This window comes from Leuciscus leuciscus (assembly GCF_965113295.1).
Source record: "Leuciscus leuciscus genome assembly, chromosome: 12".
In the NCBI taxonomy this organism is placed as follows: Eukaryota; Metazoa; Chordata; class Actinopteri; order Cypriniformes; family Leuciscidae; genus Leuciscus; species Leuciscus leuciscus.
The window spans coordinates 18959030-18972803 of NC_138736.1; the positions used below are offsets into that span (position 1 = coordinate 18959030).

Here is a 13774-nt window from a genome sequence, read left to right on the forward strand (position 1 = left end):
CTCCATGTCAGAAAGGATGGAAATATCTATCCTTGAAAATCATCATTTCACCTGTAGACAGTGTGTAAAACTGAGCTGAGAGTCCTATACGCTCTAATTGGAAGCATTGTGAAATTTTTAACTAAAAGATTTACGTGAGGAGGAGGGGTATTGTAGGACTTTGTGAATGATGTTCCTTCTCTGTGAAATATTGCGGAGCTTTACTGTGGAGTTCTGCAGGTGCAGATTCCGTGTGGGCCTGCTAATAAGCTTAGATCAATTGTAGTGAGGGAGGATCAAGTCTAAGCTTCTTTACCACACGAAAAAAAGGAGTTTAACATTTAAGTAACTAAATCACAATTACAAATGAAGCTGCGAAGGTGGGTCACATTAGATTAGCCACCTTAGCCAATTAGCAGTATGCGTCAGCCACAAAGAAATGTCTGACGTGCTCCAGAGAAGCCAGATTGAAGGTGCATCAGTCAAAAGCTACAAAATTAGTCTTCAAAAAATTATTCCGCCTCTCTAACAAGATTCCAGAAAGGCCTTCTGAAGAATACTCCACATTAGGACATTGAAATCTTTAGGACATTTGCTTTTTCTTTACAGAGACAGTGGAGAGTAAAAGGAAGTAGGAAATCAGAAAGAGAATAAGATTGAAAACTGCATCTACAACATGAGCATGGGCTTAATGTGTCAGAGTCTATGCACTAACAACTAGGCCACAGCTCTATCAGAACTTTAACTATAGGGGAGATGGAGCCAGCTTTTCAATCAGTTTTTCTCAGGGGAGGTTTATGTTTTTAGTATAAAACATAATAAATGAAAGGGATGGTTCGCACAAAAATGTAAATTCTTTCATTAATTTCTCACCCTCATGTCGTTCCAAACACGTAAGACTTTTGTTTATCTTTGGAGCACAAATGAAGATCTTTTTTGATCTGAATGAGCTTTCTATACCTCAATAGATAGCTTTGCACTACCACTTTGACGCTTCAAAAAGTTAATAAAGAGATCGTAAATCTAATCCATATGAATTGAGCTGTTTAGTGCAAAATTTCCTGAGGAGACACGATCGCTTTATATGATGAACAGATTTAATTAAGCTTTTATTCACATAAACATTCATCAACTCACACATCAGTTATGATAAACGGAAGCTCAAGCATGTTCGCTTGACGTGCGAGAACCAATGAGGTTCATTCTTGTGTTACGCAGCACGTTTGAGCTTCAGCAAGAACCAATGAGGTTCATTCTCGTGTGTTACGCAGCTTTGATGTTTGAGCTTTAATCTCTCCATCATAGCAATCAAGTCAAAGCGATCTCTTTATGAACATTTTGAAGCGTCAAAGCGTCAGTTGTGTAGCAGTCAATGAAGGGACAGAAAGCTCTCGGATTTCATTAAAAAAGATCTTCATTTGTCTTAAGTGTTTGGAATGACATGAGGGTGAGAAAATAATGATTTTTTTTTCTTTTTTTAATTAGTGAGCTAACCCTTTAAGCATTGAACTGTTGAACATTTGTACCATTATTGGCCAAAAAAAAAGAAAAAAAGAAGACGATACAATTAATTTATCACCAATCTTTTTTTAACTTTTGTGAAAACTTGCCCAAATAACTGTCAGTAAAACAATTTTGCAACACACACAAATAATAATAATAATAATAATAATTGTATACACTATGTGGTTGAACAATGAAAAAAAATGATATTGAAATTTTGGCTTGATGGACAGAATTTACACATAATTGTAATTTAAGTTTTTTCTAACTAGGTGTTTTAAATATACACACAAAACCACAGACAACTGACATTTGTGTAATTGGAAGGTTAACAGTAAATCTTATACAGCGCTTGTGACAACTAGCCCCGGTCTCCTATATGTCACAGCATAGGGTCTTATGTTTTTGCCCCGCAGGCTCTTTCACAACAAAGACAAATTCACCATTAAATCTGTTAAACTGGCTAAAGCTCAGTGTTTTCATTCCATACTGTAGGAGTCACACCACATTCCTGTTACAACTTCATTGTGGTGCATAAAAATCTCCTTTCCAAAACCACAGACCCATGTGTTATGAATTAAACCTCTGTTTGTTCTCATTTACAACATTTCTCTCTCTTATCCCTACCTTCCTTTGCGTGTACCTCTCGCTCACGCTCTCTTTTCCACATTTTGTGTTGTAAAAGCAGCATTTAATCACGATGAAAGCATTCCACTACAAAGCATTGGAGGATTAGGTTGCCATTGACGACCAGCTGTCAATGGTCCACCGTTACGTCACCGTTGGGGGATTTTCCACCCGAAAAGGGGGTTACGGCTTTTATACGTGCAAGATTGTTACCGCCCACCTGTGTCGCAGGACAGCCAATGATCGCAAAGCAGCGTCTGTAGGCGGGCGGTGATTGGCGGAGCGCGTATGTGAGCCCCTCCCGCCTGTCAGATTCAATAGAATCTGATACGCGCGCTCTGGCTCGCGGCGTGGGCGGAATCCCCTCGGTCAATTTATCAGCGATTCACACACGAACTGTACACTGAATGTCACACTCACTCGTGTCCCGCCCACCGCACTTGCTCATAGACAAGAGAAACGCCTGCCAAGACCCATCATATCCAAAAGAAATACACCCCTCCTCATTTTTTTTTTTTTTTTTGGGCGCTTCAGTGTCTCTCATGGATAATGTGATGTTGGGGTGGAGATTATCTACTGACATGCATCCATGAATAGCTGCTCCCGACTGTTTTTCATGGGAACTCATCATGTGGGCAGTAAAGCCGTGTTAAATGCACTCACGGTCAGTGCAGGTCTCGCGCATGGCAGTGTGAGCGCGGGTAATTTCACGCACTCTGGTCACATCCCTCCGCCTGTCAAAGCAACAGGTTGCATTGCATTTCCGAAAATGAACACTAACAAAATACAGACAAATAAATGCAATTGTAAATAAATTAAAGTCCAAATGCATTGCATTTCGTTTCTTCTTCTTCTTAAAAAACCTTTCAATCTTTTGAGGTAGGGTATAAACAGAACATTATTCATTCAGGCTATTGTATAGTGAGAATTGTATCAAGTAATTCCACGTTATTTCCCCCCCCCCCCCCCAGTGTATGTAAATAGTCAATACAGTGGTATCTTTTGCAATTTCAGTAGTAGCCCAACTATTGACAAGATAGCACTTGATATAGTATTTATTCAGTATTTCACTTAGTAGCCTACTTATAAGAATTGCTTAGATATAGCATTTCCCCCCCTGTCCTACGACGAATGACTATTGCATTGTTACTTCTGACAAATGAATTTTTTTTTTGCCACTGATATCTTTTACACAGATCTCCATAGAATTCAACTATTCACTTTCAACTTGTAGGCTATTTGTTATTTGTTACAGATTTAATGCTATTGATTTATCCTTATTTATAGTTAATAGTTATTATCTATTCCAATGTCCCCATTTGTATTGTAAAAAAAAGTTCTATGAAATTCTTAAGTACAATCAACTTGGTTGTTTGAGTAATTTCAACTTACATTACTTTAAACTGACTTTAAAAATTAGTTGAATATCGTATGACTTATACAAAGTTGAACATTGGTTAACTTATTTGGATGAGTTAAAGCAATGCAAATATATATGTTGCATAACTTATTGATCATATTCATATCATATCATATTTTCACAGTGTATAGCTTAACCTGTTTATTAGACAGTAGGTAATGTGTATTCCATTTGGGTCTAGCAACATTTTTGTGTGTAATTATATAGGCTATTTAATTAAAGATGCACGTAGTGTATATTTATAATATAGCCTAATTATAATTGAAATATGATTAGCTTAGCTATAAAAAAGTAGTTCGTTTTAAAGAATAGGCTGAATGTTTTGACTTCACTTTCCATAAGAGATGGACGTGCAAGGAAATTCTGCAAATGTAAATCTTTCTAAAGAGGCATGAATGTTGTATGGTTGAAGATGCGCGTCCCCCGGATAAACCTGTTCTGGAGGGAGTGACTTGATTCAAGCGCCGTCCAATTATCTGATAGCAGCATTTATCCGCCGCTACAGCCCCGTCTAGTCATCCGAAAACAGGCGTGAACCGATGTGGAAGGAATGTTCGTCTGAATGTTTTATCTAACGAAAAGGAAAGAAAAAAGAAAACGTGTGGAGAAATTTATTATCGGGAAAAGACGCGGCTGAATTGTGCCGCTCCATTCACGCGACCCTATTTTTAGGGCGCTCTCGCCGTGTCTACTATCAGTAATAGTGACTGCGCTCGCGTGAGAGACCGCTTACAAATCTGCAGAGAGAGAAAAAAAGGGGACGGGAGAGCTCCAGACAAACGGAAACTGTGGCCAGACTCCAGAGGAAGTCAATTGATTTCGCCCTTCTTGATGAGATAGATTTACAAGCTTTGCCCAGCGTGTCTGTCAGACCGTCTGTCAAAGCAATCAACAGTTGGTGCGAGCGCGCGATTAAAGGGACTTTGCATGCACGAGACGCTTCAGTGATGGGTGTGTGATTTCAGCACCTCAGTCATATGGACACCCGCTTGCGTGTGACTGAATTGTTCAGTAATATGGAAGACAGACTGTTGCATATCGTGATGCATTGGATGCTTTTGCGTGTTTAGTACATTACAGCAGACTAGAGACACAAGAATGAGCAGTCTATTCACGGCTCCCGGCGCTTTTGCTTTTATTCACGTATTGCATTTGGTGTAAAAAGACTACAGACAGAGAGATCACACACAGTCCATCTTTACTGGATTTAAGGGTATATTGTTGTTTTCCCCTTGACCTTGCCTTTTGAGGCGCAAAAGCAGCATGTTAATGATGGAGAGCAGCGGGATAGACGCGCATCAGGTTGAACTGGACGCCGACTATGAGCCGCACTGCCGCCCGAGGTCGTGCACCTGGCCGCTGCCGTGTCCGGAGGAGGAGAGCCGAGCGCTGCCTGTGAAAGTGGAGCCGCGCAACGTGCCGGCGTGCCGGAGCGGAGGGGCGCCGACGGAGTTCAAGCATCCAGCCGGCGCCCCTGCCCCTATCGCGGCCGCCCCTGCGTGCATGTCCGGCGCCGCGCTGGATGTGGCCGGCCAGCTGCGCAAATCCAAGTCGTCGCGACGGAACGCGTGGGGCAACCAGTCATACGCGGATCTGATCACGCGTGCCATTGAGAGCACCCCCGAGAAAAGGCTCACCTTATCGCAAATCTATGACTGGATGGTGCGATTTGTGCCCTATTTCAAGGATAAAGGAGACAGCAATAGCTCAGCCGGCTGGAAGGTACAGTTCCCACCTGATCATATAAGTCATATGTAAGAATTGCATGTTCTGCGCTCGTTATGTAGTTATCTCGCATTATATAGGGCTGTTCGCTTATGTCAGATATAGGTATGCATTTGACACGTTGTGGTGAAGGGGAAATCTCTGCTTCTTTTGTAATAATCATGCATTTTAAACGTTTTCAGAGCACCGAGTAGAATGGGGAGGGAGTAGACGAGACGGAGTAGAGTTCAATGAGTTCATTGCTCTTACAATATTTAAATACAAATGTATTTCTGTTTATGACGAAACAATGGCGTTTATGACGCATTAAGTTTGATTATGACGCCGTCATCGGGATGAGCTGGAGTGCGCGGGCCGAGCTCGTAAGGCAGGTCACCTGGGGGACACGCACGGGTCCGGTCAGCTTCCCCGCGCGTCGGCCACGCATGCACGCTAGCACGCCTGTCTGTCTGCTCTGAGATCTCCAGCACGCACCCTCCTCCTCCTCTTCACCCCCTCCCTCTGCTGTCTCCTCTTCAGCCCTGACATCCATCCAAAAGACTATGGGAAATAAAATAGGCGAAGTAAAATTGTAATTAAAACATTACATAATCGAAAAGGGTTATTTAGTGAAGCAAATGCAACCGCATAATTGCACCACATTGGTTGGCAAAAGAATAAACCACGCTGAATGTTTCAGCTGTTCATTATTTTATTTTTTTGTCATATGGTTGTGTCAAAGGTTTTAATTAGATCAGATTGGATATTTTGAACTATGCGCATGCTCTCATGTACATGCTTCATGCAGGGACCTCTGTCTGTCTGTCTCTCTTTTCCCCTCAGCACCAACATCTAACTTTGAAAATGATAGTCAGACACAGCTGAATTTGAATTCTGTTTCTCCCTGTGGTTTGTGGCTTTCTGGCAAACATTTTAGATCACCGAGATCATATCACAAAACATCCAAAGGAAGACAATTATGAAGTGACTTCTTTCAAGCAATCATTGACTATTTATTGTTGATTTTGGCCTTTGAGAACAAAACCTTATAGATCTCAGAATACAAAGCCAGAAGAACATCATACTTTTTGTTCTAGGGAACAGGAATATTTTACAATTAATATTACATATAAATATATATTAAATATTTGAAATAATACATCAAAATATTGACAAAAAAATCATTATTAACGGTTTAAGAGGATGGCGTGCTTTTGTTTGAGTTCATCTCATCTTAGAATGTTTTTGTTTTTCAAAGTGTGTGCAATAGTTGATACACACAGGCCTTTTATTACATCATCAAAACAACAGTCTTTAATATCTCTAAATGGGATATTTACCTCATGCTAGATCCTTGTTTTCTCATTGGATACAGGGGACAAAGAGATGGGCTAAACTAATCTTAAGCCTATAGTTTTTAAACTGAAATTAAATCTGGTTTAATTCCTTTACGTCTTGTTTGTGCTGCCCAGGGATGCACAGCTGAATGACGCTCATATGTTCCCATAAGGCGAGAGATTTGATTGGCCGGCAGGAGATCAAAATGGAGAAAAACAACTTGATTCAATCAAAATAAGGTTGTGGAAAACAGACCATGCTCACACATGTTGGCCCCATAACAGTTGGCGTCGGATTTTAATGCGCATTTAATTCTGACACATGCGGACCGTACGCTCACACAAACAATAAACACAAATAGGTATAAAACATGAAAACAGATATTCAGAATGTAAAGCACTCTCATACATACATACATACAGTATATATATATATATATATATATATATATATATATATATATATATATATATATATATAGATGATGATAGATAGATAGATAGATAGATAGATAGATAGATTATCCACCAGTGGCCAGTTGATGATGGAACATAGAAAGGTCACATACAGTCAGTGCCACTGAAAGCATTAATAGCTATTGTGTAATCCTGCGTGTCTACACTGTGGCAGCCAGTTTCACGTCTCTGGCTCGGACATTGAGCCTCGCCGTTTTTGGCATCAATTAGCTGCTATTATTAGTTCTGGGTTTCCTGTGACGGGTTGGATTATGGCTGTTGTACGGCGGACAAGAGGGCAGAGAAGAACACGCATGGCTCATTCCAATGACCATTGCTTGTGGTTCATGGAGGGATGCCTTGTTGGAGTGTGTCGCTTTTATGTTCACATTCTTTTAAAGTGTGTCTATGTGTCTGTGGTACAACATGAGGTTTTCAGATGAGCCCGGTGATGCAAAGCATCTTGTGTAATAGTACGGTAAGAGTGTGTCACATCCTGTTACAGACTGTTGAGATGCAGAAAATCACTAATCAGATTTTCTCATCCTTCCAAGTATTTATTGCGTTTATCTGAGATTTAATGCGATGGGAGCTCGCCGTTAATGCATGTGTGTCTACAGCAGTTTATAGGTTTTTCCAGACACGGTTAATATTTTGAAGATGTTGTCTGTATCTCTGTCAATACCCAGAGTAAAATTTTATACCTCAGTAGTTGCTTTTTCAAAGGTCAGGAGACTTAACAGAGATATCAGTCATATTTCATTTAAGTATCACTTTGTCTGAGTTTTTCTATAAAATTCCTAAGGAACAATAAAACTAGACAAAAACGCACAATTGTTGACATACAGTAAGAGGTAAATGAATGTGGATAGTGGCTCAGATCATTCAGTATGGGGAGATATTGATGAGAAACTTAATAGATCAGTTTGAGCCATTATTTGAGCCTTTATTGAAAAGCAGGAGAAGCAGAAGAGTAAAAGTCAGTAAACGTCTCAATTTGACCAATCTCAATCCTTTCTTGGAGAATCAATTGAAGATATTAAGGCAGTCTCATTTGTGATTTTTGTGTCGTATATGTATCTATCTATCTTTCTATCCATCCATCCATCCATCCATCCATCCATCCATCCATCCATCCATCCATCCATCCATCCATCCATCCATCCATCCATCCATCCATCCATCCATCCATCCATCCATCCATCCATCCATCCATCTATGTGCGTGTGCGTGCATGAAGGGACAGAAAAAGGGAACAGAAGTTTTACTTCTAAGTTAAAAGTAAAAAAAAAAAAAAACGTTGCTTTTATCTTAACTTTTTATTATAGCTCTATATCTTGTATTGAACATTAAAGTGAGAGGAATATACATGGAAACTGTAGAAGAGGTAATGAGCACACACAGAAAAGAAAGAGCGAGAAAGAGACGGAGAGACGTGAGCAACAGTGACAGTAATTTTGTAATAGTTGAGTGGGCTCTGTGAGCACCCCAGCTGTGGCAGCTCTGGCCAGCCTGGCATTGATGCAGGGCAGATCTCAGTGCCAGGCTATTTGGCCAGAGCTGCGGTTTAGTTGGATGCCCTCAGTTCTGGAGAAACACTGTCATTGTTACTCCCACAAAAACTGTGTAGAAGAAGTGACTGTAACACAGTTTGCTAGACTAGCATCCAGAGAAGATTTGAGGAGTGTGGAATAGTAAAAACTCCACAATTACTGTGTGAAAGCTGGATTTTCTTTAGGACTAGACTAATAATGACAAAAATGCATACAGTATAGTTGAAACACGACGTATTGAAATGAATTATTATAGCTATTAATAGTGGCTATTATTGGAGACAAGATCAGTGTTGTCAGGTCGAGGTATCTGGAAAAAAAATCACAATGACTAGTCTTATCCTTAAAAGGCACACCTGATGCATATCACACACACACACACACACACACACACACACACACACACACACACACACACACACACACACACACACACACACACACACACACACACACACACACACACACACACACACACACACACACACACACACACACACACACACACACACACAATGGTGTCGCAATATAAAAGTGTTGACTATAGCCATGATATGTAAAAGATAAATACTTCACATTTCCGTAAAACTTCACAAAAGACAGTATCGTAAATGATTACGTTTTCACATTATTTTGCACCATTATTTGAACAGGCTGCCACTGAGTTCTGCTTCAGTCTATTGTTATGGTTGTATGATTTCCATCAAATTCACACACTTCTACACATTACAACCACGACTGTGGCTGGTTGTTGTCCATGTTTGTCAGTTGGTTCTTAAGTCAGCCAGTATAAGCTTAAAGTAGATCAGACTCTAGGCCAATAGTCAAAATGATCAAAAATCATTTTAGTCAGTGAAAAGATCCTGTTATCTGTAAGGACTTGACTGCACCTGGCAATATCATGCGTTGGCACGTGCATTGTGGTGGAAATTAAATTTGAAATATGACTTAGGATGTTCTAATAAGTATTGGTTGGGTGAGCCAAGAAAATAAAAACTTTTAGTTGCTCTGTTGGTTTGATGTCATGTATTTGCTAGTGTACTCTTAAAAACGGCTAAATGAACTTTTAGCACGTCATACATCTTTCTCTTCAAGGAAAATGGACCAAACTGTCTATGGTGTATGCAAATCTTTGTCCATTAACATGCTCTATAGGACAAGAATGTCTGTTTCTTTAACTCTTGAATGCATGAATATTTTGCCAATAATTATTACATATTCAGGTCTTTAGCGACTCAGATCTAACATGGATGAATCTTTATCTGTTGTGATAATATAAAACTCTCCTGATATTAGAGTAACAATTACAGGAGAATAAAATAAAGCATATTTCGTTACCTTTTGGAGCTTGGAAGGATCAGCTTGAGCAGATGTTTTCTATCATCACTGTTCTCATCAGAGCTCATTTCCCAGTACATTCAGCATGTAGCTCATATTCGCAATCTCAAACATATTCTCAAAACTATCATTTTCAACATTTTCAAAATCAATATTTTGATCGCTGACAGCTTCTTCACCAGATCCACCATCAAGAGACATTTACACTAATATTTGATTGCGTCCAGTACTAGCTCTGCAGTAAATCTCTGATCCATTTCGAGTTTTGCTGATGATACTTCCTATTCTTTTGTTTTCTGCCTGCGGTAACTATGAGTGAAACGTCACTTCATCATTGTGTATCAGACATTGCCACCTTGGGGAATAAAGATAAATTGCACTTATTCAGTTATCAAATATTCAATTATTGTTGTGGCAAAAAATAAATAAATATATACTTACACTGTTACACACCTCGGGTCGTTAGCGACCCTATACAATTTTTACAAAAAATGAATGGGAAAACAGGCTTTCTTGTATAATTTAATTATTTTTTTCTCGTTATATTGTTTATGATGAATTGATTAAGGAATACTAAGAAGGTTGATGTCTAACTTTAATAAATTAATGAGAAGGAGGGTAGTGAATAAAGACCGGGGGTATGCGTTGACATAATAAGTGAAAAATACCGTATTAAATAAAGTCGACATAAAATAAAAATTCACAGTATCTATTTTGTAAATGCATGTTATGGATCTTATTGTGAATTATTCATTAACTATAGGTTTCGTTTCGTTTATAATTTTTTTTGACCTCATAATGTTTAAACAAATTGAATCTGCCGACTTCTCTCTGATGTATGCAGGACTTATCTAATCATTTAGTCTGCCTATACCAAGCTCACGTTTTTCTGCCTCCCCTTTTGAAAGCGCATGCCCACATCTTTAAATCCAACCAATAACTGATGGAAGCCCCCGTCCTACATTTATGTTGTTGTTGTTTTCATTGTTGCAACTTTAATACCACCTCTCACTGACTTGCAATAGGGACAAGACCTATGATATGTCATGTCGAAATCTCCTGTTTCAAAAGAGAATATGTAACACAGTCTGATGTAAACTTCTGACTATATTATGTTTTGGAAAATTGGTGGTGAATTCTCATTCGTACATTTTCGTATGATCTGCTTACGGGCCATTGACGGTTAGATTTAGGGGTGGACCTTTTGTCCTGCACCTCTTTTTTGGTGAATAAAATTGTACGAATTGATATGAATTCACCACCAATTTATCAAAACTTAAAATAGTTACGTTTTTGTTGCAATACGTCCACACAGAAAAACAACTTGCACTCATCAAGGCAATTCATGGGGCCTTTAAAGTGCTGTATTGGACTGTAACAATATTGACAATTAACTTACCTAACCATAGGACATAATTATTAATACGGTTACATGTTACATGTACTTACCATAGTAATAACCTGTAAATTATGCATAATTACATGCAACTACAACCAAACCCTAATCCTACCCTAACCCTATGATTCAGTACTTAAAAATCTGTAACAATGACACCTTAAAATAAAGTGTAACTAAAAAAAACAAAAAAAAACATATATATATACATATATTATTACGTCTGTCATAATTGCATAAGAAGGAAATAATCTAACTGTTTGATGGTCCATAAATATTATATATGTGATGTATATATTATATTATATTATATTATATTATATATGTGATATATGTCTTGTACTAAGAGATTATTTGTGCATTATTATATGCATGTTCTGGAATTGTTTATTTGCGTGTGTGAGAGACAGTCTGACGGGATTTCACGTCCAGGGGGGGTGCAGCTCTCGTTAATAATTCAGATGAGGCTCGTTATCACGGCAGCACAGATCCTGCTCTGATTCCACCTTAATTAAAGCCATGAAGCTCTGCTCACACACACACACACACATTCCCAGCCTCCACACGCTCACACACATCCTCGAGTGTCACGTGGCTGCTCGCGCCTTTTCCGTTGTAGTTTCTGTGCTTTCAGAAAAATTATACAGTAATGTTGCTGCAGACCTTATATTGTAATCAGATTCCCTTGCATGATTTTGCTGCCCATAGTGGTTTAGCATCAGAATCAAGTGAGACAGGCGCCTTCGTGACCTCTGACCCTGACCACAGTCTATTAGAGAACTTCATAGAGCCTGTACACATTAAAGACAATTGACTCTGAAGCCTGGCATGTGCTGCTATTAGCAGGTGCTTACATATTTAATCAGATCTTCATAAGATTCCCCACCCCCCCACAGGAGCGCTGGGCAAACTGAGATTGATGAGCTGTAATGGGCGAGAGGAGAGCAGCCATGATTAATGCATGCGCAGAGGAAAGCCTGCCAGTGCGGCTCACTGGTGCACTCGAGATCCAGTCAGGCACTTTCAAGTGAATGAGTGACCATAGTCTCACAGAGCAAACTTTGACTATCGACATCAAATATGGTCAACACCACAGCTTTTGTCTCTACATGTCATTTAGAGATGGATACATTTGAACCAATTATACCACAATTATGAACTTTAGATGAGGTTGACATTATTGACACAAAATTAGGCCATGGGATATCTGCTCAAATTAAGAAATTTGCAGAAATTTGCAGAAATGTGGGTAGACCAACCTGACCTCACAGAAAAACGGAACTATTTTACAAGGTGGCAATTTCGCATGAATTTTAACAATGTGAATTGTACGAAAACGTAAAGCAGATTGTACGAAAACGCACAAATGAGAATTAATTTCTATGAATTAGCCACCAATTCGGCCATAACTTTTTTACAACAAAAATTAACCATCACTGAACTTTCTTAAGCTGGACTGTGACACTATTTTCTTCTAGATCTGCTGTACAGCCGAAACAAACCTTGTTGCATTATTTTCCTGTTATCACGGTAAAGCTGCTTTGAAACAATCTGTATTGTAAAAAGCGCTATATAAATAAAGGTGACTTGACCAATTCGGCCAAATAAAATAGTTACGAATAGTTATGAATAGTTACGAATAGTTTGTAAAATAGTTATGAATTGCTATCCGAGTGTTTTGTGTAGATTTACTGGCCTTTTCCAAGTATAATATTTCTAGAAACCGTTTGGGTCCTCAATGTAAAGCCATGTTCACACCAAGACGAATGTTCTGTGCGGAAATTTTGCGCGATAAACAATTTAATTGAAATTACGTCTGTTAATTAATGTGTCTGTTCAGACTGACTCTGACATTCACAAGCCGTCAATGCAATATAATAATCTTTTTTAACGGAGAGGTGTTCTAATATATTTCCATCCCACTGCAAAGAAAATTGGGCAACCAAAAATATTTGCACTTTGGGTCACATGTCCAGAGCCTCTGCTGTTACATAACACTACAACTTGGTGGCGGTAACAAACAAAGTATTTTGCTAAGGCAGTGAATAACAGAAGAACCATAATGTCTTTGTACTTGTCTCTGTGACAAGTGGGTGTCAGAAAGGGATGTTTTTTAGGCATATTTCTGGTTTTCTAAAAATGAGGGTGAATATGCGTATTCATTTACTTTGTCTGCCTTTTTTTACACATTGATCTGAACAGACAAATGCATTGCGAAAATTGGCGTGAACAGGCCTAAGGTCTATACATTTTCTTCATCTGTGTTATCGCTTGCCAGGTGAAACCATAATTGCTTATAAAAATCTTTTTCTGAGCTAAATTACATGAAGCATCATTCATGTCTGTAACACAGAGTGAGGAAAGTTATGCTAACCCTAAAGCTTAGCATCAGGGGTTTGTTCAAATGAACAATCATGCAATAGTTTGCTTAATCAAATGTTAGATCCTGCCAGACAAACCG

The 13774-nt window shown here is 38.9% G+C and overlaps 1 protein-coding gene across 1 annotated transcript in view; it reads left to right on the forward strand.

Moving 5' to 3' along the window:
• Positions 1-4006: 4006 nt before the first annotated feature.
• Positions 4007-13774, forward strand: part of foxo6b (forkhead box O6 b) — a 32903-nt gene continuing 23135 nt past the window's right edge. Inside the window, exon 1 of the mRNA XM_082187149.1 lies at positions 4007-5251. Within this exon, the coding sequence (XP_082043275.1) occupies positions 4793-5251 (459 nt within the window). The 5' untranslated portion in view covers positions 4007-4792. The remainder of the gene's footprint in view (positions 5252-13774) is intronic.